The 27,355-nt window shown below is 60.7% G+C and overlaps 1 protein-coding gene across 1 annotated transcript; it reads right to left on the bottom strand.

Moving 5' to 3' along the window:
- Positions 1 to 933: 933 nt before the first annotated feature.
- FLT4 (fms related receptor tyrosine kinase 4) lies at positions 934 to 27,154 on the bottom strand. Its single transcript, XM_088023558.1, has 31 exons — positions 26,875 to 27,154; positions 24,780 to 24,876; positions 23,914 to 24,158; positions 23,587 to 23,699; positions 23,302 to 23,464; positions 23,018 to 23,157; positions 22,521 to 22,689; positions 22,125 to 22,242; positions 19,338 to 19,492; positions 19,070 to 19,232; positions 17,672 to 17,798; positions 16,493 to 16,601; positions 15,153 to 15,515; positions 14,712 to 14,858; positions 14,481 to 14,612; positions 14,189 to 14,295; positions 13,754 to 13,889; positions 13,186 to 13,290; positions 12,728 to 12,841; positions 12,472 to 12,560; positions 12,176 to 12,326; positions 11,567 to 11,661; positions 11,079 to 11,201; positions 9,862 to 9,973; positions 8,416 to 8,515; positions 7,972 to 8,077; positions 7,228 to 7,370; positions 6,158 to 6,278; positions 5,068 to 5,153; positions 4,223 to 4,225; positions 934 to 1,132 (listed from the first exon to the last, which is right to left on the bottom strand). The coding sequence occupies exons 1-31, from the start codon at positions 27,152 to 27,154 to the stop codon at positions 934 to 936; spliced, it is 4,311 nt and encodes a 1,436-aa protein (XP_087879684.1).
- Positions 27,155 to 27,355: the final 201 nt, after the last annotated feature.

The following is a 27,355-nucleotide window of genomic DNA, read 5'->3' as shown; positions in this document are numbered from 1 at the left end:
TGTTTGCTTCTCAAAAGGCCATTCACAGCTTGGAAGGTGCCGTGGGTGGCGGATCCCGGCCTCCGAGGGAAGAACCAGCCATTTCTCAAACTGGGTTGTTCTGGACCATCAGCTGCTTCTTCCAGTTTTGAGCCAGGCAGGTGGGGCCGCAGTGGCCTGTGCTATGTCGGCACCTGCCTGGGGGTCAGAGGCAAGAATCATCTAGATTCAGAAAGACCTTCCCTGGGCTCTCCTCAGACTAACGTTTTGAAAACTAAATTATTCACAGCAGCTCCAAGAGTCTCTGAAGTTCTAATGAAAAAGCATCTGTTGAATAGTTGTCATTACCCAGGGGTAGGTACACTGTGACGCTTGGCCCAGCAGAGACCACGGCCCCGGGAGGGTAAGCTGTTTGGCCGGGCTCTGGAGAGGACACCCCATCCCCCCCCCAACTCCTTATTTGTCATTTGAGATGGAAATATGGTGCCCTCTCTCAGCCTTGGAGAGCCAAGAAAGCCATTCCCACAGGAATGAGCGGGGACATTCCCACAATGAGTGGGGTGGGATTTGGGGACCGCAGCTCAAGTCTGGCTTCACGTCCATCACTGTGACTCTCAGACCTTCAGAGTCCTCCTCAGAAAATGGGGATCATGCCCCTACCCACCATGGTGGGAGGAGGCAATCCAGACCAGCCCCGTGGGTATGGGGCTGAATGGAATCTGAATCTCAAGGGAAGGCGGCCCCGGGGGATCCGCAGGGTGGCCTGGGGGTGCAGGTGTGGTGATGGAGTCCGGGGGAGCCCTGGAGCCTCGGTCTTGCTCTTCCTAACTAGGGAGGAGGAAACACGTGCTGACCAAGCTGAGGGAGAGGAGTACCCAGCCCTCTGCTTGCCTCTAGGCACGGCCCCCACCAGCTGTCAGACCCGAGGGCTTAGGGGCCTTGCCTGGGGCTGCTTCAATAACTGTCATCTGTGAAGAAGGGTGCACGGGCGGATGGGGGGCAGTCGCCCTTGTCCTGCGGCCCCACCAGCTCCCCGTACTCGCTGTTGTAGAACACCTGCCCTCCCCGTGCCCCCCGGTCCGGCCGCCGCCGCCGCCCTTGGGTGTCAGGGTGCGCCCTGGTCACGTCCACGTTCCGGCCCGGTCCTTTACAGCTGCCGAGACAGGGAAGGTGATGGTCAGTAAGACAAGAAGAGAAAAGGCACAGGACCCCGGTGGGGGTCTGGTTGGAGTCACCAAAGACGCCACCGGAGCTCCAAGCGGGCGCAGAGCCCTTGGAGACACAGACCTGACTCGCACAGTGAACCAGAATGACGTGAGGGTTGGCAAACCCTGGAGCTTTCTTTGTCCCCAGCCTGCACGTGGGACGACGAATGCCCACCTTGTGCTCCCAGACCTGTTTCTCTCCCAGACTCGCCCATCTCTGTAAACGCACTGACTCCGTGGCTCAGGGCCCTGGGCGTCATCCTTGCTCTTCCCTTTCCCCAAACCCCTCACATCCAGTCCATTCAGAAGTCTTGTCTGTGCTGACTCCAGAATGGGCCCGAGCCCCTCTCTGCATGCCCGGCCCCGGTCCAGAGCGAGCGCCCACCTCTGACGCTCTGCACTCTCCTGGCCCGTCTCTCTTCTCCCAATGCTGCTTCAGAGATCCTTTCTGCCAGAGAATGTCCTTCTCCTGACAGATCCCCCAATGGCTCTTCGTCATTCCCAGAATGAGCACCAAGCTTCTCACCCTGAGAGAGGTGCCAGCCCCCACCTCTGCCTCCTCCCCAACGGCCCTAGGATGCTCCCTACTTAGCTCTCACTTCCTTTGAGATTTTGAAAAAAATATTTATATATTTGAGAGAGAGAGCACCAGTGGGGAGAGAAGCAGAGGGAAGGAGAGGGAGAGAGAATCCTCAAGCAGATTCCCCACTGAGCGTGGAGCTGGAGCTCATGATCCTGAGATCATGACCTGAGCCGAAACCAAGAGTCAGACGCTTACCCGACTGCACCCCCCAGGTGCCCCTTCTTTGAGATTTTTGAAGACCTTGCTTCATTTCTTCTGATTTTGTTTTTGCTGTGCATGGTGCTCAAGCCTGGTGCCAACCTGACTTTTTTTCTTTCCTTCATAAATGACTCAGCCTTTTTGCCTGAATTCCCAGAATGTTTACCTTGAAAATCTAACAGTTCAACTCAGATATGCAGCCAAGTCCACTGTTCTGGGGCAGTTTTCCCAGGCCCTCTTCTGCTATGTACATTCAGTTCTTCTTTTATCTGAGAGGGTCCCTTGGGTTACAATTTTAAAATATTAGTTTTGTTCCACGGCCAGCATCGTCTCCTTCGGAGACTCCAATTTTATATATACTGGATCTTTTCTACTCAAATATTGCACACTAGTTTGCACTTGCCAACTTCGCTTCTGGTCTTTTTACCTCTTTATTTATTTTGGTTTTCTTTTCTTTTGTCTTTTCATGTCCACCTTCTGTTTCTTTCCCTGAAAGGGAGCATTGATCGTATTTATTGATCCTTGGGCCTCCCCCAACCCTGGTCTTCATTTTTGTGGGGATTTGTCTTTTATTTGAATTTCTTTCCTGAACGTAGTCAGCCACCATTTGATACCTTCGCACTGTTCATTTCCATTCTGAATGTTTGAATTTCCGACTCCTGGTGCCGCTCCTGTTTAATTATATATTTAATTCACGTCAGAGTATTGTATCAGCTTTTCTCTGCTTCATTTTTTTTTGAGTGTTGACAGCTACAGAAAAGTTTTCATTCTATTTTTTAATTTTTATAATAACTGTATGGATAGTGTATGATATTTTTAATTTTTTTAAAAGATTTTATTTGTCAGAGAGAGCATGAGTGGGGGGGAGGGGCAGAGGGAGAAGCAGGCTCCCCACTGAGCAGGAAGCCCGATGTGGGGCTTGATCCCAGGACCCGGGATCATGACCTGAGCTGAAGGCAGATGCTTAATGACTAAGGCACCCACATCTTTGGCATCACCTTGAATTCCTTCAACTGCATCCTTCTTTGCAAAGGCTCCATTTGTGTTATGGTGTTGTATTGCCACCAGCAACCAACCAGTCACTTTGCTGGGAGTGCTGGGCCCCCCCCCCCAGCTGCTGCCACATAGCCATGCTGACCTAACACAAGCCGAGGGCTTCCAGATCTTCCTCTTGCCTACACACTTGTAGGAGACGCCACCCTGTAGGGTGTGGATGTGGCATCCTGTGCGGCCACTGAAAGGGCAGGATGAATGACTTGAAACTGAGGACCCTGTGGGGGCGAGTGCTGATCAGTGGTTCAAAGGAGACAAGAAAGGACTGGGCAGAGAGAACCCTCCTACTTCTCCCCCATGGAGCCATCCAAGGCCCATTCTATCCTTGCACCTGTTTGGAGAATGTTCCACATGCCAAGCGAATGCAGGTGCACCTCTCAATGGCTGGTCATGATGTGTTTCCGAGGGAACCTGTGTAGACAAGAGTGCTTTGTATTGCTGCTATTGTGAGGTGCAGTTTCTGTAATAAACAATTCCCTTGGGTGTAGATCTGTCTTCTGGATTTTTGCTTCTGGAGGACTCTTATCTTCTGCAACTTTCTTCTTCCTTCAGCACTAAGTACTCGCGTTCTGCTCACTGGCCATTCAGCACTGCCTTCCCCAGACGGCTGCCCCTGGTGCCTCAGACTTGCCCTGGAGCCTCCTCCACTAGACCTCTGCCTCCTCCCTCATCTCCCTGGTTTGTCCCAAGAACCTCGAGATACTCCTCTCTCCCGGGGCAGGCCCCATCTTCCTTTCCTTCCTCCGTGACTCAGGTACAGCTCTGCTGGTCCCAGGACTGGGTTTCCTACTCACACATAAACTTGAGTCTCTCTCTCCTGCTTACGGCACAGGCATGGGCTCTGAGGGGCCTGACTCCATGGGCTGTTTTTTATGAAGATGTATGGAGATTAGAACTTAAGTAGCAACCATCCCCTGGCTCACCCTCTTACTGAATTACCTTTTTTTTTTTTTTGGAGATATAAAATACCGTTGGGTAAAGAAACATTAGCCAGATACTATTTCCAATAATGCCATTAGCATTCATTTTCCAAAACTAGGTTATTAACGGAGATCACCCAATAGGTGATCGAGGAGGCCAAGGTGCATGGTACAGCTGGGTACGTGATCCCCACAAACCACCAGCACCCACAGCAGACACACCTCTTGTAGGCTGCTGGGAAAATAACTGCTAGTTGGTTCAGGTGCAGAGATCATAAACATACCTACTGGAAAGGTGAAGAATCACATCAACTATCCTAACGTGATACAAATAAATACTTGCGATCTCAGGTAAAAAAAACTCAGTGACAACATCACACATTGATTAAAAAACAGCATAGGCAGAAGCCAGGATTCGTTCCAGAAAACTGTGTCAGATGACCCCAAAACGGGGCTCCCGACAAAGACACAGATCAAGAGTCCTATGCTTTACTGACTGAGCCAGCCAGGCGCCCTATAGGTTCTGTCATTTAAACAGCTGTGTGCAAGTTGACTTCTAGAGTAAGTAGGTAGACGTTTAACTATTTCACCTATACCCTTAAAAGATTAAACATTCAGGGTTTTTTGGGGGAGTGGCGGCTATCTTCTTGGACAAAGGGAGGTCACCCTCTGTACAGGCATGTGAGGATTTCTCTGTGACTGCATTCGTATCAAAAAAGGACACCAGCCAGCTCCAAGTCACATGATCTGTCTGGCTCCTGAGGCCTCGGAGCTTAAATGGGAGCTAAAATGCGGGCTGGGGATGGTGGTGGCGCCCCCTGGCTGTGGGAGGGGTGCATAGGCACAGTGGGCATGCTAGATCATACCCGGTTCACAAAGAGGTGGCCTCTGAGCACCTGTAACATGGAAGGGAAGTGTGGGGACCAGCACCAGATGTGCTGGGCCAGGATGCTGATGGGGGAGGCGGCTTCCCAGGTGGCCAAAGGCCGGTCCCAGAGCAGCTTGCTCTGAACACCCAAAAAAGGAGTAGGGAGCTACGAAAGGTTTCAGGTGAGTCAGTGATGGGCACACACAGGCCCAGCTTCCCCGTCCCGGCCCCTTGCAGGGAAAGAGGCTCTGGAAGCCCTACCTGAGCCCCCTTTCTTGTCTGTACCTGCTCTCCAGCTGCTCAAACTCCTCGGAGGCCAGCACCATCCCACTGTCCGTCTGGTTATCCTGTGCGGAGAGAACAAGCCCGTCTGCAGGTAGCCCCCCCTGCACCCCCCAGCCAGGACAGCGTGGCACGGACCTCCTCTGCAGACCTGACACCCGCCCTGTGGAAACTGAGCAGAAAGCACGTATCCGTTCCTCGCTGAAGCATGCAGGTGAGGGTCACACACCCTGCCAGGGAGGGAGAAACTGAGGCTCAGGGTGCAGGCAGAGCAGGAACACAGGGAGAAACAGGGAGCCTCTCGAAAGAATCTGGCAGCTCATGGGGTAACAAAATGGTCCTCACGCACACCCATCCCACATTTAGCGGGGCTCTGTCGCCCTTCGATGGTATGTGACTTGGCGTGGTTTTCGTTTTGCATGACATGGAGGGAAATAGCACTCTTGTCACAGCTGGGGGCCCCCCAACATCTCCATCTGCCCTGGGTGACAGGAGCCAGGGCCAGCACTCACTGAGCAGGCCCGTCTGCAGGGAGGCCGGGGCGGGAAGGTTCCCAGCTCTGTGTACTTGCTCCAGGCTGAGGATGAGTCTGTGCTTTTGCAAAATGGACCCACGGGCTCCAGCCTCCCAGTTGCCCTGAGAGGTCTACTCTGCTTGAGTAGATCTGAGAACACTGCTGTGTCATGTACCCTGTACCCCGGCCTCTTCCTTGAGGGACACCGTCCCCTTCTTTGGCCACATGGCTTGGTGGCCACCAAAGGGAAGCCTTGACTCAGGCTAATCCAAAGATAATCATCTGGAAGGAGAAGCTGTCTTTCCACTGGGTTTCTCTGCTGTGTGAAGGGGAGACCGGTGTGTGTGAGGAGGGCACGGGGGAAAGACGCTGAGAGATGGTGGCATCACAGGGACACACAGACCCCAACATGCCTGACGTGCAATCTGGACTTGACATTTCAATGCAGCTCCCCTTCCTGAGCTGGTTTCCCCTGCAGGCCTGGGGAGGTCCTGATACCTCCTCCCAGCGGAGAAAGCCTGATCTGGGGGGCATAGGCCCAGCTGCCCCACTTACCACAGAGGCCTTGTAGGTCGTCAGGGTCATGGGAAATTCTTCGAATGTCTTCATCCTGGAAGAGCCCTGGGTCTGAGTCCCTCTGGCCAGGCACCCCGGAAAGGACACGCAGTTGTAGTATCTGTGGGGAGAAAACAGAGTGCTGAAGAAAGCTCTCTCCACCTCTCCTTCTGCCCCCTCTCCTCTCAGAAGGACCCCAGGCCTGGGCTGTGAGTATGGGGCCTGGGTCTGAGTGCTGGTCTGAGTTCCTCCCGGGGTGGGGGGGGCTGCCGCCATCCACCGCTTGGCCCCCCTGTCCCGCGATGTCTCCTCTCCTGTGCAAGAGGAGAGCACCTCCTGGGAAGGGCATGGGAGGTGAGTGGAGCACACCCAGCCTGGGTGTGGCATGGGGCTGGTGAGATGGGGGGGCCTTCACCCCAGAAGGGGTCCCTCTGTGCAAGCCACCACCTGGGCTGTGTGCACAGGGCCGTGTGTGCATCTGTGTGTGCATGTTTGCGTGTGCGCTGGGGTGGCTGGTGGAAGGAGCCTAGTGGGCACCCTGTCCCCCCTACCCATGTCTTCCACTGGGGCACATGGGGTGGCGGGTCTTGGAGCCCTTCTCTCGGCAACCCCATTGGGAATGTGAACAGTCTTCCTGGAGTGTTAAATAGCTGTTGGCAAGAGACCTCGGGTCCAGAACTCTGGGAAATTAGGCTATGTTCTAAATCCTGAACACGGGCGAGTGGCTGGCCCGTCCTGCTCCCGGGACCCGAAATTTCAAATTGGGGGGAGGGGCTTTCGGGGTCCAGGAGTGCCCGAAGCAGAGGAGGCTGCAGGGCAGAGGGAAGGTCTGAGGGGGCGTGGAGGAAAGTGAAGTCACAGGCTACATGGTCTTGGAGGGGCCCCAAGGCTCCCCGGGCCCTCTAGGGAGCCCCAGACCCAGTACTGTCATTTAAAAAACCACTGTGCTCTTTCAGTTGGTGTACAAAGGTCTCTCAAGTCCCTGTAGTCTGCTGGTCCTTGATGACTGGCGGGAATAAAATAGACCGCGTCCAACCTGCTTTCTCCCTGCCCTGGGGGGATCCGCTGACCTGGCAGCCAGGCTGTGCCGGTGCAGCCTCGGTGGGCTGTCCTCGGTGTCGGCCTCGGCCACGTGCAGGGCCGTGGTGGACGCTTGCAAGAAGCTGCCCTCCTCCAAGCTGTGAGAGCCACAGGGGGCCATGCAGTCCTCCTCCTCCTGGCAGGAATGGCAGAGGCCACGGGGGTGAGAGACCACCGTGCCCCCGTGGCCCCCAGCCCGCGCTCAGGACAGCCGGGGCTCCTGACTGGGGAAGTTCTGCTCTCCAAGGTGCTCTGGGGATTAAATGAGCCTGCCCGGCAAATTCTCCCAACAGGTGCCCCACTTACAAGGAGGGGGGTGCGGCAGGGGCAATCCCAATCCAGGGTCCCCTCTTTGGGGAACAGACTTGGACTTCCAAGTGCTGCAGGCAGCCCCCGCTCACTCCTCCAGATCCCAGAGCACCAGGGCAGCCGTGAGCTGGCTGAGCTCCCTGCACACCGCGCCCACCCCCGCCCTGGGGAGCCTCCGGGGGAGGGAGACGGAAGTCAGGGGTGGGTGTGGGGGGCAGAGCTATAGGAAGCAGAAGCGCAAAGAGGAAGGTGGAGGGAGGGACACACCATCCTTTGGCCGGAGACAGGGTCTCCTTGCAGACCCCCTGAAGACTAGCCTAGGGCTCCTCATGGCCAAAGACGGGCCCTGGTCAGCTGCTTGAGGGCCCTGGGGCTGGGGGCCAGAGATTGCTGCAGCCCAACCGGGAGGACAGAGGCACACTTACCTGTCGGCCCCCGCCCTGCAGCAGGTCCCCCAGGATCTCCACCAGCTCTGGGAACGCAGGCCTCTCTTTGGGGTCTCCTGACCAGCAGCTCAGCATGACACTGCGTCTGTGGGTAAAGCTGGCTGCTGGCCTGTGGTCTGAGCATGCCTGCACCCCGCACCGGCCGACCCCAGCTCCCCTGCCTAACCCCGGTCCCTCACGCCCCCCGCCGCCCTGGCCCACCCAGACTCTTCTGCCTGGGGGTGGGGGGAGGAGAGCTGTCAATGGACCAGTGAGGGGGTCAGGGGTGGAGTAAGAGACTTCATCTGCAGGTCTCTACCCAAACCCCGTGTCTGCAGCCCCTCCCCATTCCTGCCCCCTGCCTGCGTACAAGACCCCCCACCCAGGGCTACCTCCCTCCCCCTCCGACCCCCCACCACCAGCAGAGCCAGCCGGGAAACTCACATGGCGGGGGTGGCCAGCTCTGGGGCTCGCATCCGTGTGCCCTCTTTCAGCCTCTGGCAGAACTCCTCGTTGATCTGCACCCCCGGGTAGGGGGAGGCCCCTGATGGCAGAACAGGATGAGGTAGGGGTGAGTGGGGAGCAGGCACCTGCAGCTCAGCCCAGCCCCCCAAACTGCCTCTCTCCTGGCCCCCTATGGCAGGGGGCTGGTCCTGCTGCTTTCAGGCCAGGGTTGGGGCCGGGGGCCAGGGGCCGGGGCGGCCAAGGCACTTCTGTCTCCCAATGATTGTTCTTCATTTGGTTAAAAGAGGATTATGGATGAAAACATGGGGGATCACCAGGGTCAGGGAGCCACACTGAGCCAATCAAGTCAGGCCTGTCACAATCACCCCTCTTCAGAGACACCCTCCCTGGCCAATCGAACCCCTTCCTACATCCCGTGGCTTTGCCTGCCAACCCACCCGGGACCTAACTCGTCCTAGCCCTGCAGCACCTGGCCACAGGAGAAACAGCCCCAAAGAGCCTCTCGGTCCCCCTGGGCCCCCGAGGGCAAGCCGCACAGCAGTAGGGCGATCCTCGTAAGACAAGTCACGCTGCTCTCTCCCTTGTTCTAAGCCCTGAGTTGCTCCCCTGGGACTCAGAGTCCGGGGTCCTCCCCCTGGCCGGCTCGCAGGGCCTGCACTGACCTCCCCTCCCCGCCTTGCTGCACCTCCCGACTCCCCCTGCCCATGCCTGGCCAACCGCCAACACGTGGGGACCAGGAGCCTGGGCTGCCCCCTCACCCTGGCCTGCCGTGTTCCCCAGTGAGCCCCTTCATCTGCTGTGCCCTCCCCTCCAGCTCGCACACAGCCCTGCCCCTCCCTGCGCTCTCCAGGCCCTTGTGTTTGTAGCGATAGCATTCATCCTGGTGGCTCTTTGGAGCTTTTGCTTCTCCCTTGGCTTACTGCCCAACTCTGGCCTAGCGTGAGGGCTTCATCCTGGTCCCGGCGGGGCCCAGGGGCCCACGTGGAGCTCTCATAAGTAGGTATACCTGTGCCTGAGCATCCAGTCTCCTCCGGGACACTCCCCAGCCCTTGAAGGCAGGAGCGGTCTCCCCAGTGACAGGTTGAGGAGGGGGCTCATCCAGGGAGGTGAAGATCTGGGGGACCCATGAGGCCTCTCCTCTTGGGACCTATGCTGATCCCGGGGACTGCCCAGGAACCACAGGCCGTGCCCTGTCACCTGTCAGAGGCCAGAGCACACCACCCTGCAGAGGTGGCGCCAGGGGGGCCCATGGTGGAGGCAAAGGGGAGAGGTGGAGGGCTCTTGGACCACTAGCTGAAGAACGACCGCTTGCTGCAGGTGCAACAGCTCTGGGCCAGTTGGCCCCCTGCTTCAAAAGAGCAGGTGCCATGACCTGCAGCCTAGGATCCTGCCTCTCCCCTCCCCCACAGCCTGCCCTGCACTTACCCAGGGAGAAGATCTCCCAGAGCAGCACCCCAAAGGACCATACGTCACTCTGTGTGGTGTAGACCTTGTCAAAGATGCTCTCAGGGGCCATCCACTTCAGGGGCAGCCGGGCCTGGGGGAGGCAGAAGGAAGCACGTCTCCATGGAGGGAGGGAAGAGAGGAAGAAGGCCAAACACGTGGGCAGCCCCTCTCTCACCCCCAGCCTGCCCGGAACTCTGGAGCCACACCCCAGGAAAGGCCTTGGGCCATATCCACCCCTTGTGCGTTCACAAAATTCTCACAGTTGGCCCCCACCCCGTAGGTGCCTGGTGTCTTCCTTGAAGGCTTCTGCCCTGCTGCTCTCCTGGGTCTGTCTGGGCCCCTTTCTTCCCCTGTGTACTCTTGGGGGGCACTTGGAACCCCTCTTCCCCCAGACCTAGCCTCTGGAGGAATTGGGACCCTGCACCCCCTCACCGTCCCCACCTCTGCTGCTCACTTGGTCCCCACACTGGAAGCCGTGCATCACTTCTGACTGCTCGTCCTGGGGCTTGTGATGTGCCTTCCCCATCGTCTGTCTCTCTACCTCCCGGGGCCTCTACCTGGGAGCCCTGAGGGCATCTGGCCCCTCTTGACTGGCCGCGGCCTCCACCCCAGCACACCCCCTCCTTCCTCACAGCCTGCAGAGGGAGCTTCTGGAAGGTGCACCTGACCCTCCCATCCACCCGCCTCCACTCAGCCGTGAGTTAGAGTGAAGGGCAAAGGCCTTCCTCACGGTGGCTAGGCTGACAGGGTGGCCCACCACATCCTAGACCCATCCTGCCCATTGTCCCCCACTCCAAGCCTCTTCCTTCCTCCTCCGGGGCACAAACCCCCAATTAGCTTTGAGTGTTCATTCAAGTGCCTGCCTGGCCACCTCTGAGCACCACCGATGAGACGCACACTGCTCCCAGCACCCACATGCCCTTCTGTGACTGCACCATGCAGGGTCCACCTCTGATGCCGAGCCCATGCAGGGCAGGCATGCGGGGTCAGTCAGCGTCCACCTCATGGACAAAGGCAGGGGGCCACACAAGCTCCAGCTGAAGCACCAGTGTCCCTGCCCATCGGCTCCTGTCTCTACTTCCTGGTGGGGCCACTAAGGTCCCTGTAGGTGCGGGCTCTGTGACCTTCCATGGAGATGGCTCTTGGATGGGAGGTCCGTGCCCCCATCCTGCCCTCCCTCCGTGGCCTGCACTCACACTGCCCTTGCGCACGTAGTCAGGGTCTTTGTAGATGTCGCGGGCCAGGCCGAAGTCACAGATCTTCACCACATCGCTTTCTGACAGCAAGATGTTCCGAGCGGCCAGGTCTCTGTGGATGCACTAGGAGGACGGGGAGGGGTGAAGGGGTGGTCAGCACAGGTCCCCGGGGCCCACCCGTGCCTGAGCCTCGCTCTTTCATGGAGCGATTTCTATGCTTCCGCAGGACTCTCCATGGAGAGGGCTCATGGGAACTATGGGGACAGAGGAGGCTGTGGGGTGGGACAGATTCCACATTCACCTCTCTTGTCACTGACTAGCTAGAGATCTCAGGAAATCACTTCCACACTCTGGTCTCAGTTTTCTCCTTTGCAAAGTGGGAGTAACGCGTGCTGACCACGGCATTGCTGTGAGGCGAGCTAGGATAGGGCCTGTATGCTGGTGGTCTGCACCCTCCTCCCCTCTGAGGGGCCTGCTGGGGCAGTCACCTTGCGGGAGGCCAGAAACTCCATCCCTCGGGCCACCTGGAAGCTGTAGCAGACAAGGTCCTCCATCGTCAGCGGGCTCAGCCACAGGTCCTGGGCTGCACAAAGGAGCAAGACAGGGTCAGCGGAGAGCGGGGGGGGGCGGGGGGGGGGCTCTTCCATGGCTCTCATCTTCTACCCTTCCCCAAAGGGACCATGTGTTCATCGCCCCTGGCCGCACCCTCCTGGTCGGGCCCTTGAGGCCCCTGGCGCTAGCTAACAAGCGTGTGGGCCCCCTCCCCTGCCCCTCAGCACCCACTCTCTCTGCAACACCCACTAACCACTCCCAGAGCCAGGAATCTTGTTGCGTCCCCGGACCTTTGCACCTGCTACTCCCACCCGTGTCTGGAAGGCAAAGGCCTAGATGGCCAGTGATGCCCAATCAAATGTCAACCGTCTCTGTGGAAACTGTCCCTGTGGTGTCCTCCCTCCCAAAGGAAAAGCCCATTACACACTCTCCTAGGTAAGCCCCTCCAGGAAGGGCCCAAGGCCAGCTTCTCCCACAGTCCCCTGATCATGAGGCTTCCTCCTGCCAGCCAGACCTCTTCGGGCAAGGGGAAGCCAGGCTCTTACCTTCTTGGACCGGAGGGGCCCGCCCTACTCCGCCCTTGCCCATCAGGAGGCGGGAGAGGAGAACCCTCTCGCTGCTTCCCGGCCTCCTGCGGTCAACTTTGGCCCCTTCCACCATGGCGCGAAAGCGCCTTCGCTGCTCAGGGGACTTCTCCTGCGAAGGCACAGAGTGGGTCTTAGGGGGGCTCCGCCACCCACAGCAGAGCCATTCCACTCCCCCCGCTCCCCTCCCCCTAGCCCACCTTGGCGTCCTGAGGGCTCCCGGCAGAGCTCCGGCCACTGGCCGGGCTCCCACTTACCGCATAGGGGCTGAAGGCCTCCCGCTTGGCACGCAAGAAGTTGGAGAGATTGCCATACTTGCAGAACTCCACGATCACCATGAGGGGACCTAGGGCAGGGCAGGAGCCAGGCGCTTGGTGACGGAGGGCAGGCCGGAACGCAAGCCCCTCAGCAACGCCCCCCCTCCGCCCTCCTGCACCGCCCCGGCCTGGCCCCGCCCATACAAGCCCAACAGGCCCCTCCCACCAGGGAGCCAGGGGGCCGCGAGCTCCGTACCATTGGGCTTGGTGCACGCCCCCAGCAGGTTGACTACGTTGAGGTGGTTACCGATGTGGATTAGGATCTTGAGCTCCGACATCAAGGCGCGGTGTTCGCTAGCTGTGGCGCCCTCTGGAGGGGACATGAGGGCTTCGCATGGGGGTGCTGAGCCCGCCGCTCCCAACCCCTGCGCGTCCCGCTTCCCGGCCACTGGCTTAGCTAAGGCGCAGCCAGAGCTCCTGCCCGTGGGGGCGTAGGGTCCCCAGCTCGTCCTGCTCGCCCCTTGGAGGCTGGAGTTTCAGGTGGCACTGGGAAGAATTCCTCAGATCCGAGCCCAGGGCCTCCATGAAGAACCCTGGGGGAGACTCTGGCTCTGACCGTCAGTTTCCCCTCCCGAACCACAGCCCCCCCAGCCCACCCAGAGTCGCTGCCCCCGCCAGTCCCACCGCCCCCGCCTCCACGAGCTGACCGCACACCTTTCAGCATTTTCACAGCCACAGTGTCGCAGCTGCTGCCCTTATGGATTCCAAAAGCCGAGGCTTCCACCACCTTCCCGAAGGCCCCATGGCCGAGGACTCTCCCTGTGGGGGGTAGGGAGCCGGGTCCAGGTGAGCTGTACAAGGGCGAGGGTGAAGAGGGACGGGCAGCAGGGGCGACCCGCCTGGAGGGCCAGGAAGGAAGGCCCAGGAGGGGGAGGAAACTCGGGAGCCTCTCGGCCAAACAGGAAGAGCACGGAGAGCAGGAGAGAGAGAGAGAGTGCGGGGGGGGGGGGGCGAGGAGAGGCGGACAGGAAGGCCTGCATCCTCTCCCAGCAGGTGTGATGGGCCCCGCCCTGCTCAGAGCCGCGGGAAGTGACCCCGGGGAGCCTGAGAACTGGAACCCTGGCTCCAGTTCTTGGGATGCACGCCCAGATGGGCAGGTCAGGCCAGGTGGGGGCCAGGCGTGACTTTCTGGCCTGAGAATGGAGGGATTTCAGCACTTCAGAGGGAAGCGGTCTATGCTGGCCGGCAGGGTAGGGTGGGGCGGGCTGGGGGACCGCCTCACCGAGGTGCAGCCGCTCCCGGGGGAACTCCCACTGGCTGGCGTCATAGGACAGGTATTCACACTGCTCCTCCAGAGGCACCTCCCCAGGGTCCATGATGATGGACAGGTAGCCCGTCTTGATGTCTGCGTGGGCTGGCTGGGGTGGGGGTGGGGACAACTAATTGATTTGGCCGTACCACGGTCTTGGGTGAACTTTTCCCCAGGACAGATGGGATCTCCTTTGGGGCTCTCAAGCAAGGAGGGGAGAGACGGACTGACAATCTCTGGTTGTGCAAGAGCCCAGCATGGAGGGCTCAGCGAGGCTTCCCAGGAGGTGAGGCTGCCAGGTGAGCCAGGGCGGTTGAGGACCTTATTCCTTATCTTACAGGCTTTGCGGGGCGTACAGAGACCCCACAAGGAGCGGTTGAGAGGCTCAGTTCTGGGAGGAGTGCTCACCCTCCTCATGTTACAGAAGATGAAGAGGAGGAGGATCCAGAAGAAGACAGCGATGACCCCGGTGCCGACAAGGATCACGATCTCCATGCTGCCTTTATCCTCGGAGCCTGAGTGGACAGAAAGGGGCTAGTCTTGTGTGTGCGCGTGTGTGTGTGCGTTAGGGGGAGGAGGGTGCACCCTGCGAGCAGCTCCCCTTCTGGTGGGCACGACTTGAGGGAGGTGGCTCTGAGAAGGCGCCAAGTGCGGGTGTGGGGGGGCAGGTGGGTGGAAGGGTGCAGGGGGCAGGCCGGACCTTCCACCGCCACACTGGCGGAGGAGTTGACACAGCCCTTGGCGTTGCACACGCTGCACAGGTAGCGGCCCGCGTCCTCCTCACGCACGCGCTGTATGCTCAGCTTCTGGTTCGAGTCCGCCAGGTCGATTCCTGCAGGGAACGTTGGGTTGCTTTGAGTTCAGAGGGGTTTGGGGCCTCAACCTGGTGTGCCTCTGCAGCCCCGCCCTTGGCCCGCGTCCACCACCCTACCAGACTCTTCCTCCAGCAGCCTCTCATCTTTGTACCACAAGATGCTGGGCACGTGTGCCCCGGCCACCGGGCACCTCATCTCCAGGGAGTCGCTCACGTTCACCAGGAGGTCGGTCAAGTTCTGCGTGAGCCGCGGGGCTTCCAGGGCTAGGGGTGGCGGTGGAGAGGGAGCTAGGTGGAGTTGCAGAAAGCAGGAGGGCGTGCGGGAAGGGGTCCTCCAGGGCTGGGAGCAGAGAGGGGGGATGGATGGCGCCAAGCTCTAGGAAGGATCGGGTTTGAGCGCACGGTTGGGAGGGCTGTGGACCTCCACAGCGGGGGTGGGGGAGAGGACCCTCCCGCAGGTTCAGGCTCCCCGAGTGGCAGCCCAGGCGCGTTCTGGGAGGGGAGAAAGTCTCCTTGGGCAGCGCCTCCAGCCCTCCCCTGCAGCCCCGCCCGCCTCACCCTGCACTGACAGGTACTTCTTGTGACAGTGCTTGTCGTGGCTGCGACGGTCCTGCACCTCGCATACATAGTCGCCTTCGTGCTCGGGCGCCACGCTGGGGATGGTCAGGCTGAGCGTGGCGTGGCGCGCCCCTGGCTCCGCCTCCTCCAGGTGGGCGGCCAGAGGCGTAGCGAAGAGGTGCACGTTCTTGCAGTCGAGCAGCAGCGGGTTCCCGTGCGCGTCGTGCAGCGTGGACAGGTTGAGGCGGTACCAACGCAGATGCTCGTAGGTGTAGTTGTCTGCCCGGCAGCTCAGGCGCACGTCCTGGCCCTCTAGGGGCTCCTCCGATGGCTCGGATTTTATGCTGAAGCCATCAGGGATATCTGGGGAGGCAGGAGGAGGCTCCGTGACACGTCGCCCAGAGTTGGCTCACCTCCCTGCCTGCCGTGGTGCCCGCTCTCCCTTTCCCGACTGCCTTTGGACTCACTCTGCTCTCAACCAAGAGCATGCATCACGTGTATCTGGGCTGGGTACCCCACCAGGGAGCTCTCTTCACCCCTCTTCTCCCCAACACTGACCAGTGGGACCAGCTCCCTGAAGTCAGCCCCACTGACTCCTCCTGCCTCACCTTCTTCTAGCCCTCTCCTGGACAAGCCCCACCCCGGCTGCTGCCCCTACTGCTCCCAGGAGCCCAGACCATCAGTGCAGTCCTTATCAGCACATTTGGTGCGGTCCCGTCCCATCCTCATGGCTGCCGACCACCCTCCACCACTGTCTTCTCCTGGAAATAATCTCATTGTTTCATTAGCTTGTGGCAATGCCTTGCTCCTGATTTCCTCTTGTCCGGCTGGCCGCACTCCTCGTGGGGCTCCTGGGCTCCTCTCCCGGCTCCCTCCCGCAGAGTGTTGTCTCTGGCCCCATGTCTCCTTGGGGTGCCCTCATCCACACTCCTGGGCCCAGTGACTGTCCTTTAATGGGCTTCTTAGCTTTCCTGGAGTCACTAACGCATCTGAACATCGGACAAAGCTATGGGTCTTCTCCCCAGGAAAAGTGTACCTGTGAGCCAGCTGCTGTGTTGGGAAGGGGGCGGGAGGGAGACGGAGCCACAAGGAGTGGAGGGACACCAGTGGGGAGGCACCTCCAGGTTTGGGGGCAGCGGGTGCCCCTCCATCCCAGCGCACCAGCACCCCGGTCCATATGCTGATGTCCTCCAAATCTATCCCTCCCGCCCAAACCCAGGGCCCCAGTGCCCCACAGCCTCAGAAACTCACTGGGCCCCAGCTGGCCTCACTGGCCTCTCCCAGGCCTTCTCTCCGGCCTCCTGTGCCCACCTGGTTCCCGACCCACCCAGGTCACTCACTGGTCACGTAGAAGTAGATGAGCCGCTCGTCCTGGCCCACTTTGTTGAAGACCATGCACTTGTACATGGCGGACACGTTGGCATTCTGGATCACCAGCTTGCTCACCGTCTACGCAGAGCACGAGAACAGGGCTCCATTTCCTGCCCAAGTTCCTCCCACCCTGACCGTCCTCCCTTTCTGCAAGGAGGCCGCTGCGCCCAGCAGCGGGGTGGGGATGACTGAGGCCCCGCGCTGAAGAGGACCAAGGCTCAGAGACAGCACCAGGAACAGTGCGGCGGGGCGCAGGAGGTGAAGCCCTTGGCACAGCAGAGGTGGCTCCTCCGGGAAAATCAAGGACATGGCTAGGAACAGCTGCGGTTGAGGCTAAAGTCAGAGGGCAACGTGAGGCAGGGCTAGCGAGGCCTCTGGATGTGGATGGGCTCGGGTTGTGGCCACGTGGGGCAGGGGACAGGCCCAGTCTAACAATGGGGCAGTGTGAGCCAGGGCTAGGATTTGGGGTGTGGAGCAAGGCTGGTCACTGTGTGAGATCCTTGTGATGTGCCACTTTCCCCCCAGGGCTGCTCATGGCCCCTCTCTTAGGGCCCTGGGTGGTGGCCTGGGAAGGGAATGGGTCCCAGGTCTCCCGAAGGACTCTGGCCTGGGGAGCAGGACACTTGGAGGCAGGAGGAGGAGAGAGGGCCGCTGCAGGCCCTGCCTACCATCCAAACAACCCCCCCACCCCATTCCAAGCTGGGCACTTCCTGGCCAGGCCTGGAACAGGAAGAGGCTCTGGAGGTGTGTAGGAAAACAGGAAGTGACTGTAGGAAGTGGGTGCCTTTGTTCAGTCCCCTCCCCCGCCTGGCCTCTTCTAGGCATTGCCCCCAGGCTGGGCCAGCAGCTCAGTTGTCTTCAGTGGGGACCTGGCTGGCCCCAGGCCTGACCCTCCCAGCCCTGGGGCCTGAGGGCTGCTGGGGCCCAGGGCCTGGCCAGGCTGCCTTCAATCTAAGCTTCCCCGTCTGGGAAGCAGCTGGAGGTCCCCCCACCTGCCAGCCCACCATCCACATGCAGGAAGGGGAGCTGAGGCCCAGAGACACTGCAGAGTGACTCTGCAAGCCTGGTAGAGGTGGAGAAGGCCAGGAAAGGGCCCCTCCCCACCTCCCTTCTCCTTCCCCATCAGTGGCACCAGCCGGTGCGCATACCTTATTCTTCCCTTCCACGAACTCGGTCCAAGTGTCCAGGCTCTCGATGGGGTTCACGGCATCCTGCGTGGTCACCTCTCTCCAGTCCCGGCACTGTGGCATGTGGTCTCTCTGCTGCCGCCGGCTGCTGGGAACAGCCTGTCCTGTGAGGGCTGCTGGACACAGCCTTCCCCGGTAGGCGCGGGGCTGCTGCCCGCCAAGCAGCTCACACCTGTGGCCCCACGGTCCCCCTCTGGCCTGCAGCGCCCACCATCCCTTACTCGAGATGTGCCCCTTCCTGCAAAGTCCACCTAGATCTTCCGGGGTTGGGGGGGTGCAGCAGAGTCACCACTCCTGTTCCAGGAAGCCCTCTCTCTCCTCCTTCCAGAGCTGCAGCCCCTTCCTGGGCTGAGTGTGACCCCAGCACCTTTGGTCTCTTGTTGGGACATGGGTCTGGGGTCCCAAGGGAGGCTCTTCTCTGCCTCCAGCAGAGCAGAGCAGGACCACAGGGTTCTGTCAGTTGGTCCAGAGCATAACGGTAGAGCATCAGAGGGAAGCAAATTTGGAAGTGCCTGGTGGTCTAGAAGAATCTCTCATGAGCCTTGGAGGCAGCAGGCCACCCCTACAGAGCCTCCTCCTCTGACCGTGCTGGGGTCACGGCCCATCTCCGGGTGCAGCCGCTCTGTCTCCTCCTGGGGTTCCCAGCATCCATCCTTGCCCAGCCTGTGACCCTCTACCCTGCCCACAAGGATCTCTAGCTGAATGGCAAATGTGGCCCCCCACTCCTCCCCACTCAGTGCCCTTCACGGCTCCCTAGTGCCCTCCAGACCGCTGGCCACCTCGGCACCCTCTCCCATCTCTTGCGTGTCCAAGCTGTCCCTGCTCGGAGCATACTCTGTCCTGTTGGTGCCCAGCTCAGCACAGGGAAGCACGGCCCAGGCGGGTTCTGCTGCTTACATCCGTGACCTTGGGAGAGGCAGGTCCCTCCTCCAACCCTCCGTTGCCTCCTCTATAAGAGGTCATCGTGAACAGTGCTAAGGGAAAGCTAACTGGGCATGGTTGGTGTGTCGCGGGACCCAGTACAAGGCTCATAAAACTAGCTCAGGTCCACCCACTTGGAGCCCAGGTTCCGTGGTCCTCTTGGATGATGCAGTTATGGGTCCTGGGGGGCTTTACTTTCAAGGGGGGCTAGTGGGGGCTGCACCATCCCCAGTGTCCAGCCCAGCCTGACTCATGCTAGGGCGGGTCCGGGCCTTGCTCAGGCGAGGTGAGGTCAGGGATTGGCTCTCGTTGAATTGTGGTGGGGTTTGAGCTTAGAGCAAGGCTCTGGGGAGGGGCTCAGGCAGGGAGTGGGGGTCACGGCCAAGGTTGGGGACGGGGCCGGGAAGCGGGGAAGGAACAGGCTGGAGCCACACTCACAGGCTGCGCTGGGTGAAGGCCTTGCAAGGCGTCCACGGCCGCCAGTGCCACTGGACGCTGAGAGGAGGGGGCACCCCGTAGGCAGTGCAGGTGAGGGCCTGGCGACTGTGGCGGGAGTACGTGCTAGGGGAGGAGGCCTCCTTCTCGTGGATGTGGGGGGGCACTAGGGGCAGAGGCAGACAGCTGGTCAGCAGGCCCCTGTCAGCACACCCACCGCCCTTCCCCCACCCAGCCCCCTGGCGTCCCCTCCCCCATCCTGCCCCTGTACCGTTTACCACCAGCTCCAGGCTGATGTTGCGCTGCAGGCCGGCCACGGAGTTCCAGAGGGCGAGGGTGTAGATGCCTGCACTGGCCTCCGTCACCTCCTTGAGCACCAGGGCGTGCGGACTCTGGCGCCCGGACACTGACTTTCTGTCCTTGTACCTGGCAGGAAGGGAGTTCAGGGGACTGCGTGGACCCCACTCCTGCTCCATCCCGGCCCTCCTCCCCCTGCCACACCCAGGCCCCAACAATGGCAGTAGAGGCAGAAGAGACTGGCGCCAGTGTCCTGATGGGCCCGGCTCGAGCAAGAGACACCTCCTGCACCAGACCAGGCGGGGGTTCAGGCTGGGGCAGCTGACTGCAGACTGGAGAGCTATGGGGATGGTCTGCGGGGTCTGCCCTGGTCTCACGGCACCTGCAGGCTCGGGACAAACTACAGCGCCTGGTACGCCCCACCTCTCAGAGTGGTGTGTGCTGGGAAGGATTGGAGGTGCGGTCCCCTAGAAGCACAGCCCAGACCCTTAACCCATGGGGGGCCCTGCCTCACTTTCTGACCCCAGCTCTGCCCTTTCTGGAGCTTTTCAGATACAGGAGCTTCTGGCTGTCCTCACACTCCCAACTGGCGCCTGGGCACTTGCTGTCCCCACCTTGCTTGGATGCTCAGTCCTCTAGACACCTGCATGGCTCCCTCTCTCCTAGATACAAATACCCACTCATTAGAGCAACCTTTCCCTACCGCCCTAGGAACCAGCTCCTGCCCTCTGCCCTGCTTCTACCTGCCTGCCCATGAGAACCCTGCTTTTCACACGTGAGTCTGTTGGCCATCTGTCACCCCCATGGAGCGGTGCAAAGACTGTCCCCCGTCCCGGTACGAGGGGAGAGCAGTACACGCAGTCCTCAGTGCATATTCATATGCAAACAAATGCACATGCAAATAAACGGATGCCTTCCACCCCAAGAGGTGGCACCTGCCCAGGCCTGAGCTGGAGTGCTGCCAGGCAGCTATTCTGCAAGCCGGGCTCTACCTAGGAATGGTCCTTCCCCTGGTATTCAGCCAAGGGTGTAAGGGAGGGACCTGACTCAGCCGGGGTTCCACGGTAGGACAGGGCGGAGTAGACCCGAGGCTGTGTTGTCTGCCAGGCTCTGGTGCAAGCTCCTGAGCCCACCACCTGCAGCGTCAGTGATCCTACACAAACCCCTTCATGGCCCCGAGCCCCCAGGCTTTTCCCAGTCTAAACACTGGGAAAATGGACTTTCTTGCAGGGGTCATGAGGTTTAACTGAGTTACAGCATTTAGTGTGAGCACTGGGCCGGACACAAAGGGTGCTTTAGGAGTGGAGGACCAGCCTGTCTATCTGTCGGCTAGATCTCCATCCATTCATTTATAATCATCACATGACAGCCTAGAAGAGTCCCCTATGGGGCTGTGGTGGTTACTAGTGCCCCCGGGCCGGTGTCTCAGTGGACAGTGGGCCCAGTGAGCACTTCTTGGAGGCAGATGTTGGCCAAGTAAGTGGAGAAAAGCCAGATGCAGCGGGAATGGTGAGACGCAGCCAGCTGCCTGAGCATCAGGCCTGGGCCAGACCCTGGATGCAGGAGAGCTGGGCTCCCCTCGCAGAACAGCGTGAGTCCTGCTGGGCTTGGAGGGCAGGGGACAGAGCCCCGGGGGTCTCCAGGAGGCTGACGTGTGAGGGAGGCTCCAGGCTGCCCCCTGCCCTCCCAAATGCTGGTCCTGTACCAGGTGCCCTCAATGGACCCCAAAACCTGTGGCCTCAGAGGTAGGGTTATACCAGGTCCAGGCCCAGGGCATCCTGAGGTCCTTCCAGGAGAAGCCTGCTGCCAGCCTACGGCCAGCACAGTGAGAGCCCAGCTGAGAATATCTGGGACCTCCGCTCACTCAGCCCCAGGCTTTCCGAAAAAGTCATCCTGTCTGGAGGGAGCTCTCACAGACTGTGAAGGGCAGGGCTCCTCCGGCCAGCTGGGAAAGGATGACCAGCTGGGAAAGGATGATGCAGAGCCCTCCCAGGGGGCTCAGAGCTCAGGTAGGAACGCCCTGTCCCCTCCCCCACCTCTGTTTCCTCGTCTGTATTACGGGGTCAGGCTAGAGTGTGACCTCCCAGCGTTGGGCCACGTGGAAGGCTCAGATGACCCAAGGCTGTGTGTGGGGGTGCTATGCCAACCTGAGCTCTTAGCTTTCGGGGAGCACCTAGCAAGGGTGGACCCCCCTCAGTGACCCTTGATACACCCCATAGGGAAGGTCTTACTCTCAGGTCACAGACCAGAGCTGGGGCTCTGGAGCCTGTGGGCCTTCTGGAAACTCTTGCTTCCTGCCACACAGCTCAGGCCTGCCCCAGAGCCTGGCTCTACAACAGTTTGTGGAACCCCTGTGGCATCTCCGAATTTCTGGATAAGAGGTCCTGGGGTGGGGGTGGCAACCTGTTCAGAGGGAGGCCTGAGAAACCCAAAGCCATTGCTGCAGGGCAGGCCAGAGCTCTAGGACCTTGTCCGCCTGGTGGGGCCCTCGGAGATAATGAGTAGGTGCAGGGATCGGTTAGATAAAGCCCAGCAAGGCGCCCAGCACGGCGCCCAGCATGGCGCCCAGCGCACCCACACACGGACAGCAGGCGGGCAGTTGCAAGCCTGTGCAGTTTTGTAGCAAGATAACTTTCCCTCTGGCTTAGATATTGTATTAGGTGCAGGTTCCTTAGAGTGTCTTCAGAGGAGAGGTCCCGCCCCGGGGTCTGTTCTCGGGCTGGGCCTGGGGGGTAGCGGGGGCAGGGGCCAGGGCTGGTACCATTGGAACTCTGGCGGGGGGTACGCCGCTAGCTTCACAGGCAGCTTCACCAGCTCGTCTCCTGCCGTGGCCTCCAGAACAGGACCCTTGAGCCACTCGACGCTGATGAAGGGCTTTTCTGCCAGATGGGAGGCATCCGTGTAAAGCCGGGGCCTGGAGTCACTGACCCACCGCTGCCCAGGGACTCCCAGCCATGGTCCAGCACCCCCAGCGGCCAGACGCCTGCAGACTGGGGCTCATCCTGCCCTCCGGGGGTCCACTCATTGCCCTCTCTTCCCTCTGGCTAGACTCCACACTGCTCAGGTGCACCCTAACCTCTGACCCCCGCCCACTCTGCACACGGACCCTTGTTCCCCAGCCCTGATGACTGACACCCGGCCCAGCCCCAGGCCATACCATGCACAATGACCTCGGTGCTCTCCCGGAACCGCTGGATGCCGTTGTTGGCCTCGCACACATATGGGCCCAGGTCGTGCTGGCTGACGTTGTGGATGGTCAGGATGCTGGAGAGCTCTGTGTGAGTCTGCTGGGAGCGCCGCTCTGGCACCCACTTACCCCGCTCTGCCTACCCACACCCAGGGGAAGCCCAGGGTCAGAGCAGGTGGGCTCTGGCGGAACTGAGCACCAAGGGCACATACCCCAGCCCAGCCATGGCTCTGGAAGCCTTGCACCCAGAACCAGACTTTTCCTTGGGGCAGCCCCTGTCATCAGACAAGGGCTCCTGGGCCAGGACTGGGTCCACACCTATTCAGAGGCCAGTGTGCACCAGGCCGGGTGGGCGTGGGCAGTGATGGGGACTCCTGGGGACTGTGTGGGTATAGGGCAGGTGGAGGCAGTGACGGGGGCTCCGGGGAATGGTTCCAGTATGGCCCTGCTGGGGCTGTCGGCTTCACCTGCTTCCCTGGATAGTCCCAGTCGAAGGTGACACCCGAGTTGAACTCGGCCCACACGGTGCAGTTCAGGACCAGCTTCTCCCCGACCAGCAGCTCCAGCGACTTCTTGGGGAACAGCTGGATGTCATAGAGCTCGTTGCCTGGTGACACATGCACAGTGACCCCCACGCCCCTCACAGGATGGCACACACACAGCACAGGGCACACAACTGTGGCCCCTGTGGCCCCGTCCCTGGGATTTGGGGGATGCCCCATCCTCCTCCTGCGCCAGACAGCGCGCGTACCTGTGATGTGCACGAGGAAAGGGTTGGATAGGAAGTCCTGGCCACCCCAGGTGGTCTCGCACTGCAGGTACAGGGCCTCGCGCAGCAGGGGCGTGGGCACGCGCATGCCCCGGCGGTCGTCCCACACCACCTCCTGCCCGTCAGGCCTCAGGGCTGAGTTTTGCTGTGGGGACATGGTGGCTGTCACTGCCCTCTCTCCTGGCCAGACCAGTGGCTGCCTCTCCCTGGGACGTGACGGGAGGGGCCTGGATCCCGGGGTGGGGGTCGGGGAGGAGGAGGGCGTACCGATCGCAGCGTGACGTTGAGGCCCGGGATGGACACCAGGCAGGGCACCCACATAGAATCCTTCCTGTTGACCAGGAGCGTGTCTGCCTTGTTGATGAATGGCTGCTCCACGTCTGAGGGGAGGCGGCAGGTTGTGGGAGGGGAAGGCGGGGCTTTGACTCAGGTGAGGGGCAGTGGGGCAGTGGGGCAACCCCCCCGCCACCCCCCCGCCGCCCAGGGCCTGCAGGCTGGGGCTCGGGGGTGCAGGTGCCAGATGCCCCTCCAGGATCCAGCCCCCTGCCCGTGCCTCCTGGGCAGCTGCGGGGCAGGGCGGCCTGGCCCCCTCACCTCTCACGAACACATAGGTGCTGGCGGCCGTGGTGCCCTCTATGCGGGCTTTGATGTACTTGTAGTAACAGCGGTAGCTGCCCGTGTCGTTGGCGCGGGCCTCGTGCACCAGCAGCACCTTGCAGTAGGGCCTGGTGTCCGTGCCCTCGCAGTCTTGCACAACCCCTGTGTCCTCGCCGTCCTTCTCCCCTGTGGCCGGCGCCTCCTGAGCCCCTGGCCAGGACCACTCGAGGGGGTGCTGCCCCCTGGCAGAGGACACGAGAGCACAAGAGGGGCCCCAGCTGCAGCTCCGGGGCACAAGCCTTGCCTGTAGCTTGTCTTACCCAGAGGTCAGAACAGCCCAATTTGGGGGCACACGCCATGGACCCAGCCGGGTCAGGGTGCTCCCTGAGGCCCCTCGGGGCCTTTGCCTAGCTCCTAGGCCTACATGGGGTAGGCTGGCCTGCAGAGAAGCCTGCTGATCATCCCCGGGGCTGCAGGGACCATAATGGGTCTGAGCACTGTGCGGGTGGGCCTAGAGCCAGGGGAAGGTGGCTGGGGGTGGGTGTAGGGGACCTGGGGTCCATGCAGGGTAACCTGGGAGGTGGGCATGGACCGGCCTGGAGCCAGCGTGGAGTGACCCAGGGGTAGGGGTGGGCGCAAGGTGTCTGCAGGGCCAGGGATGATCCGTGCCTCCAGGCACCCACACCCAGGTGACCAGGGAGCCCCCCTAACCCTTGAGGCCCCTTTGCCCTCTACCTCTACCACCTCCTGGTTGGTAGGGACTCCCATGCATTCTCCTCTACCATCTCCTGCCTTGGCTTTCTCCGGTCCCCTTGGCCTGGGGGGACCCAGGCCCCTGTGCCCCCGGGCTGAGGACTGAGTACCTGCAGGAGATGGACAAGCTGTCCCTGGAGTCAATGACGTGTGTCTCCTCCGTGATGTTTAGGGTTGGGGGGGTCATGGAGTAGCCACTCACCAGGCCTGGGGTGGAAGATGGGGTTAGTATGGCGCTGGGTCGTGAGTTCACATGGTGACATGGTGACGTCAATCCGGTCCTGATGGACCTTCCCTGCCCATAAGACCATACTCCTCCCTAGGGCAGGGGCTGCCCCAGCTCTTGGCCCTGGGCCATACCTGCAAGGCCCCAAGACAATCAGGAATCTCTACCTCAGGTGCCCCTGGCCCTGGTCCCTGGCAGCAGACTGGTCCCAGCTCCCAGTGAACCCTGACCTAACCGAACCCCAATCTTTGGCCCCACATAGGCTCAGCTGCCAGCATGAAGCTGACGGGGGAGACCGCAGGCCTCATCCTACACTGGGGGAGACCTGGAGTGTGTGAGCCTCACATGTCTGTTGGAAGGCCCTTCCCTCCTGCACTGTAGAGGCACTGCGGCTGCTTGTAGGGGGGGCGTCTCATGCGGCGCGGCCCTCCCCAAATGCCCAGAACCAAGGGACCCGGCTTTCCCACTAAATTTTGTCCATGAGCTCACCTCTCCCGGGTCCCGTGGCGTTTACCTCCATCGGCTTCTGTCCACCCTCATAGCCCCCTCTGGCTGCCCTAGCTCCCCTCCAGTCCCCGGGCTTTGTTCCTTCATTCTTCCCGCAGGGCTTGACCACAGACACACAAATAACCCTGCTTTGCTTGCTTGAAAACCCTCCTGCCGCCCTTGCAGCTTCTAGCCCACTGTCCTCCTTCCAGCAGATAGCTTGTGCCTGCGTGTGTGCATGTTGATAGGTGTGGGTCCTTGTGTGTGTGTGTGTGTGTGTGTGTGTGTGTGTGTTTGTGGGCGTGGACCTGCATGTTTGTGGGGCTGGTGTGTAAGTGGTGTGTGTGGCTTTGTGTGCGGATGCGTATGCATGTGTGTTTGACAGGTCAGTGTGTGCGTGCCCATGGGTGTGTGCGCTTGTGTGTGTGCGCACGCACGTGTGTGTGCGTGTGTGTGAGATCCCGGTGGGGGTGGGAGCAGGCCTTGGGGGAGGCCTGGACCTGGAACTCTGGCAGATGCATCCTGCCAGGACCATCCTGAGACAACAGGAAGAGAGGATTGCGTGGCTGGAGGCCCAGGGCTGTGTCCTGTCCCTCCCCCGTGTCCCTGTCCTCCTGGGGGGCACAGCCCACTATTGGCCCCGGCCCGCAGCCCTCTCCGGTCCCACAGATCCCTCCCCCACCCTCTCCAGCCCAGTTCTCTGATGCTCAGTGTCCTGCCCTGGCAGCTAATTGTGGGACATGGATCCCAGGGGCCTCTCACCGTACTTGCCTTTATACCACCCTGACCCTGACCTGCCCTAGGAAACAGTACCAGGACGGCACGCTCTGTACACCAAGATCTCATTTCACGGCATCCTATGGACAAGGCAGCCACTAGCCAGGGCCTGGCCCTCCCCTCCCTTCCATGCCTCCTGCTGGCCAAAACTTTCTAGGCACCACACCACTGTAGGTCAGAGGCAGAAGGTCCTCACTGAGCACCTAGTCCCATTGCACAGACAGGGAAATGGAGGCCCTCCTGCTGGACAGCACCACCACTTTCAGAAGGCAACTCCTTGCCTGGCTGCTGTGACCACTGCAAAGTCCCTCCTTAGCCTGAACCCAGCGCACCCCCTCCTGCCACCAGCTCCATCCTCCCCAGGGTGAGTGTTAGCCCTCCATGCACACCAGCTTCTACTGCACACCCCCAGGGCTGCTGGGAAGGGGGTGCCCTGGAAAGGGGAGGCCCCCCTCCGGTAGTTGGAAGCTAGGAAGAAATCCCGGAGGGCACTTCTGAGCTGGGTGTTGAAGGAGAAATAGATTTTCCAGGTGTGGAAAGTGAATAAAGCCACAGCAAGCAGAGAACTGGCCTCGGACAACAGAAGAGGAAGGACAGTGGGCTTGGGTTTGGACCTGCAGGGGATGAAAGAACTGCCCTCCCAGTGGGCCAGTTAGGGGTCGGGCCCGAGGCTGGCGTGTGGGCACCAGAGGAGGCGCACGGCAGCTGGCACCCACCTGCCCCAGGCCTGTGCGTGCCCCATGCTGAGGCCTGCAGCTTTGCCCTAGAACCCCCAGGGAGGCTGAGGGTCCCCTTCTCTGGGGTACACATCCAGGGCACACCCCTGGCACCCCTGGCACCCCTGGCTATGGAGCTGTGGCACATGTCAGCCCAGCTTCCTTGCGCAGCTCCCTTTTGGTTCCAAGATGCAGTAGGGGCACGCCGGGACTCTGCCCGCTGCCCTTCTCCCCACTTCATCTCCTGACACATCTCTGAGAGGCACATAGCTCTCACCATTGTCCCAAAGGGCCAGGCTTTTCATATCTTTTGTTTTTAAAAGATTTTATTTATTTGAGAGAGAGAGGGAGAGAGAGAACACGAGCAGTGGGGAAGGGGCAGAGGGAGAGGGAGAAGCAGACTCCTCCCCCCACCCTGAGCAGGGAGCCAGATGAGGGACTCGATCCCAGGACCCCGGGATCATGACCTGAGCCCAAGGCA

The sequence above is a fragment of the Eumetopias jubatus genome, unplaced genomic scaffold (genome assembly GCF_037043125.1).
Source record: "Eumetopias jubatus isolate StellerSeaLion01/CBP00866 unplaced genomic scaffold, mEumJub1_p1.0 scaffold_5, whole genome shotgun sequence".
NCBI lineage: Eukaryota > Metazoa > Chordata > Mammalia > Carnivora > Otariidae > Eumetopias > Eumetopias jubatus.
Note: the sequence above shows the minus strand (reverse complement) of the source record. Positions and strands in the feature narration are given on the sequence as shown.

Bases quoted from the DNA above. Each gene is read 5' to 3' on its own strand.
- FLT4 (XM_088023558.1), bottom strand. From the start codon at position 27,154: ATGGTGAGAGCTATGTGCCTCTCAGAGATGTGTCAGGAGATGAAGTGG. The intron at 23,158-23,301 runs GTACGCGCGCTG...ATGTGTCACCAG, and splicing joins TTTCCTCGTGCACATCACAG to GCAACGAGCTCTATGACATC. The intron at 14,296-14,480 runs GTCCGGCCTGCC...CTGTCCACTCAG, and splicing joins CGCCAGTGTGGCGGTGGAAG to GCTCCGAGGATAAAGGCAGC.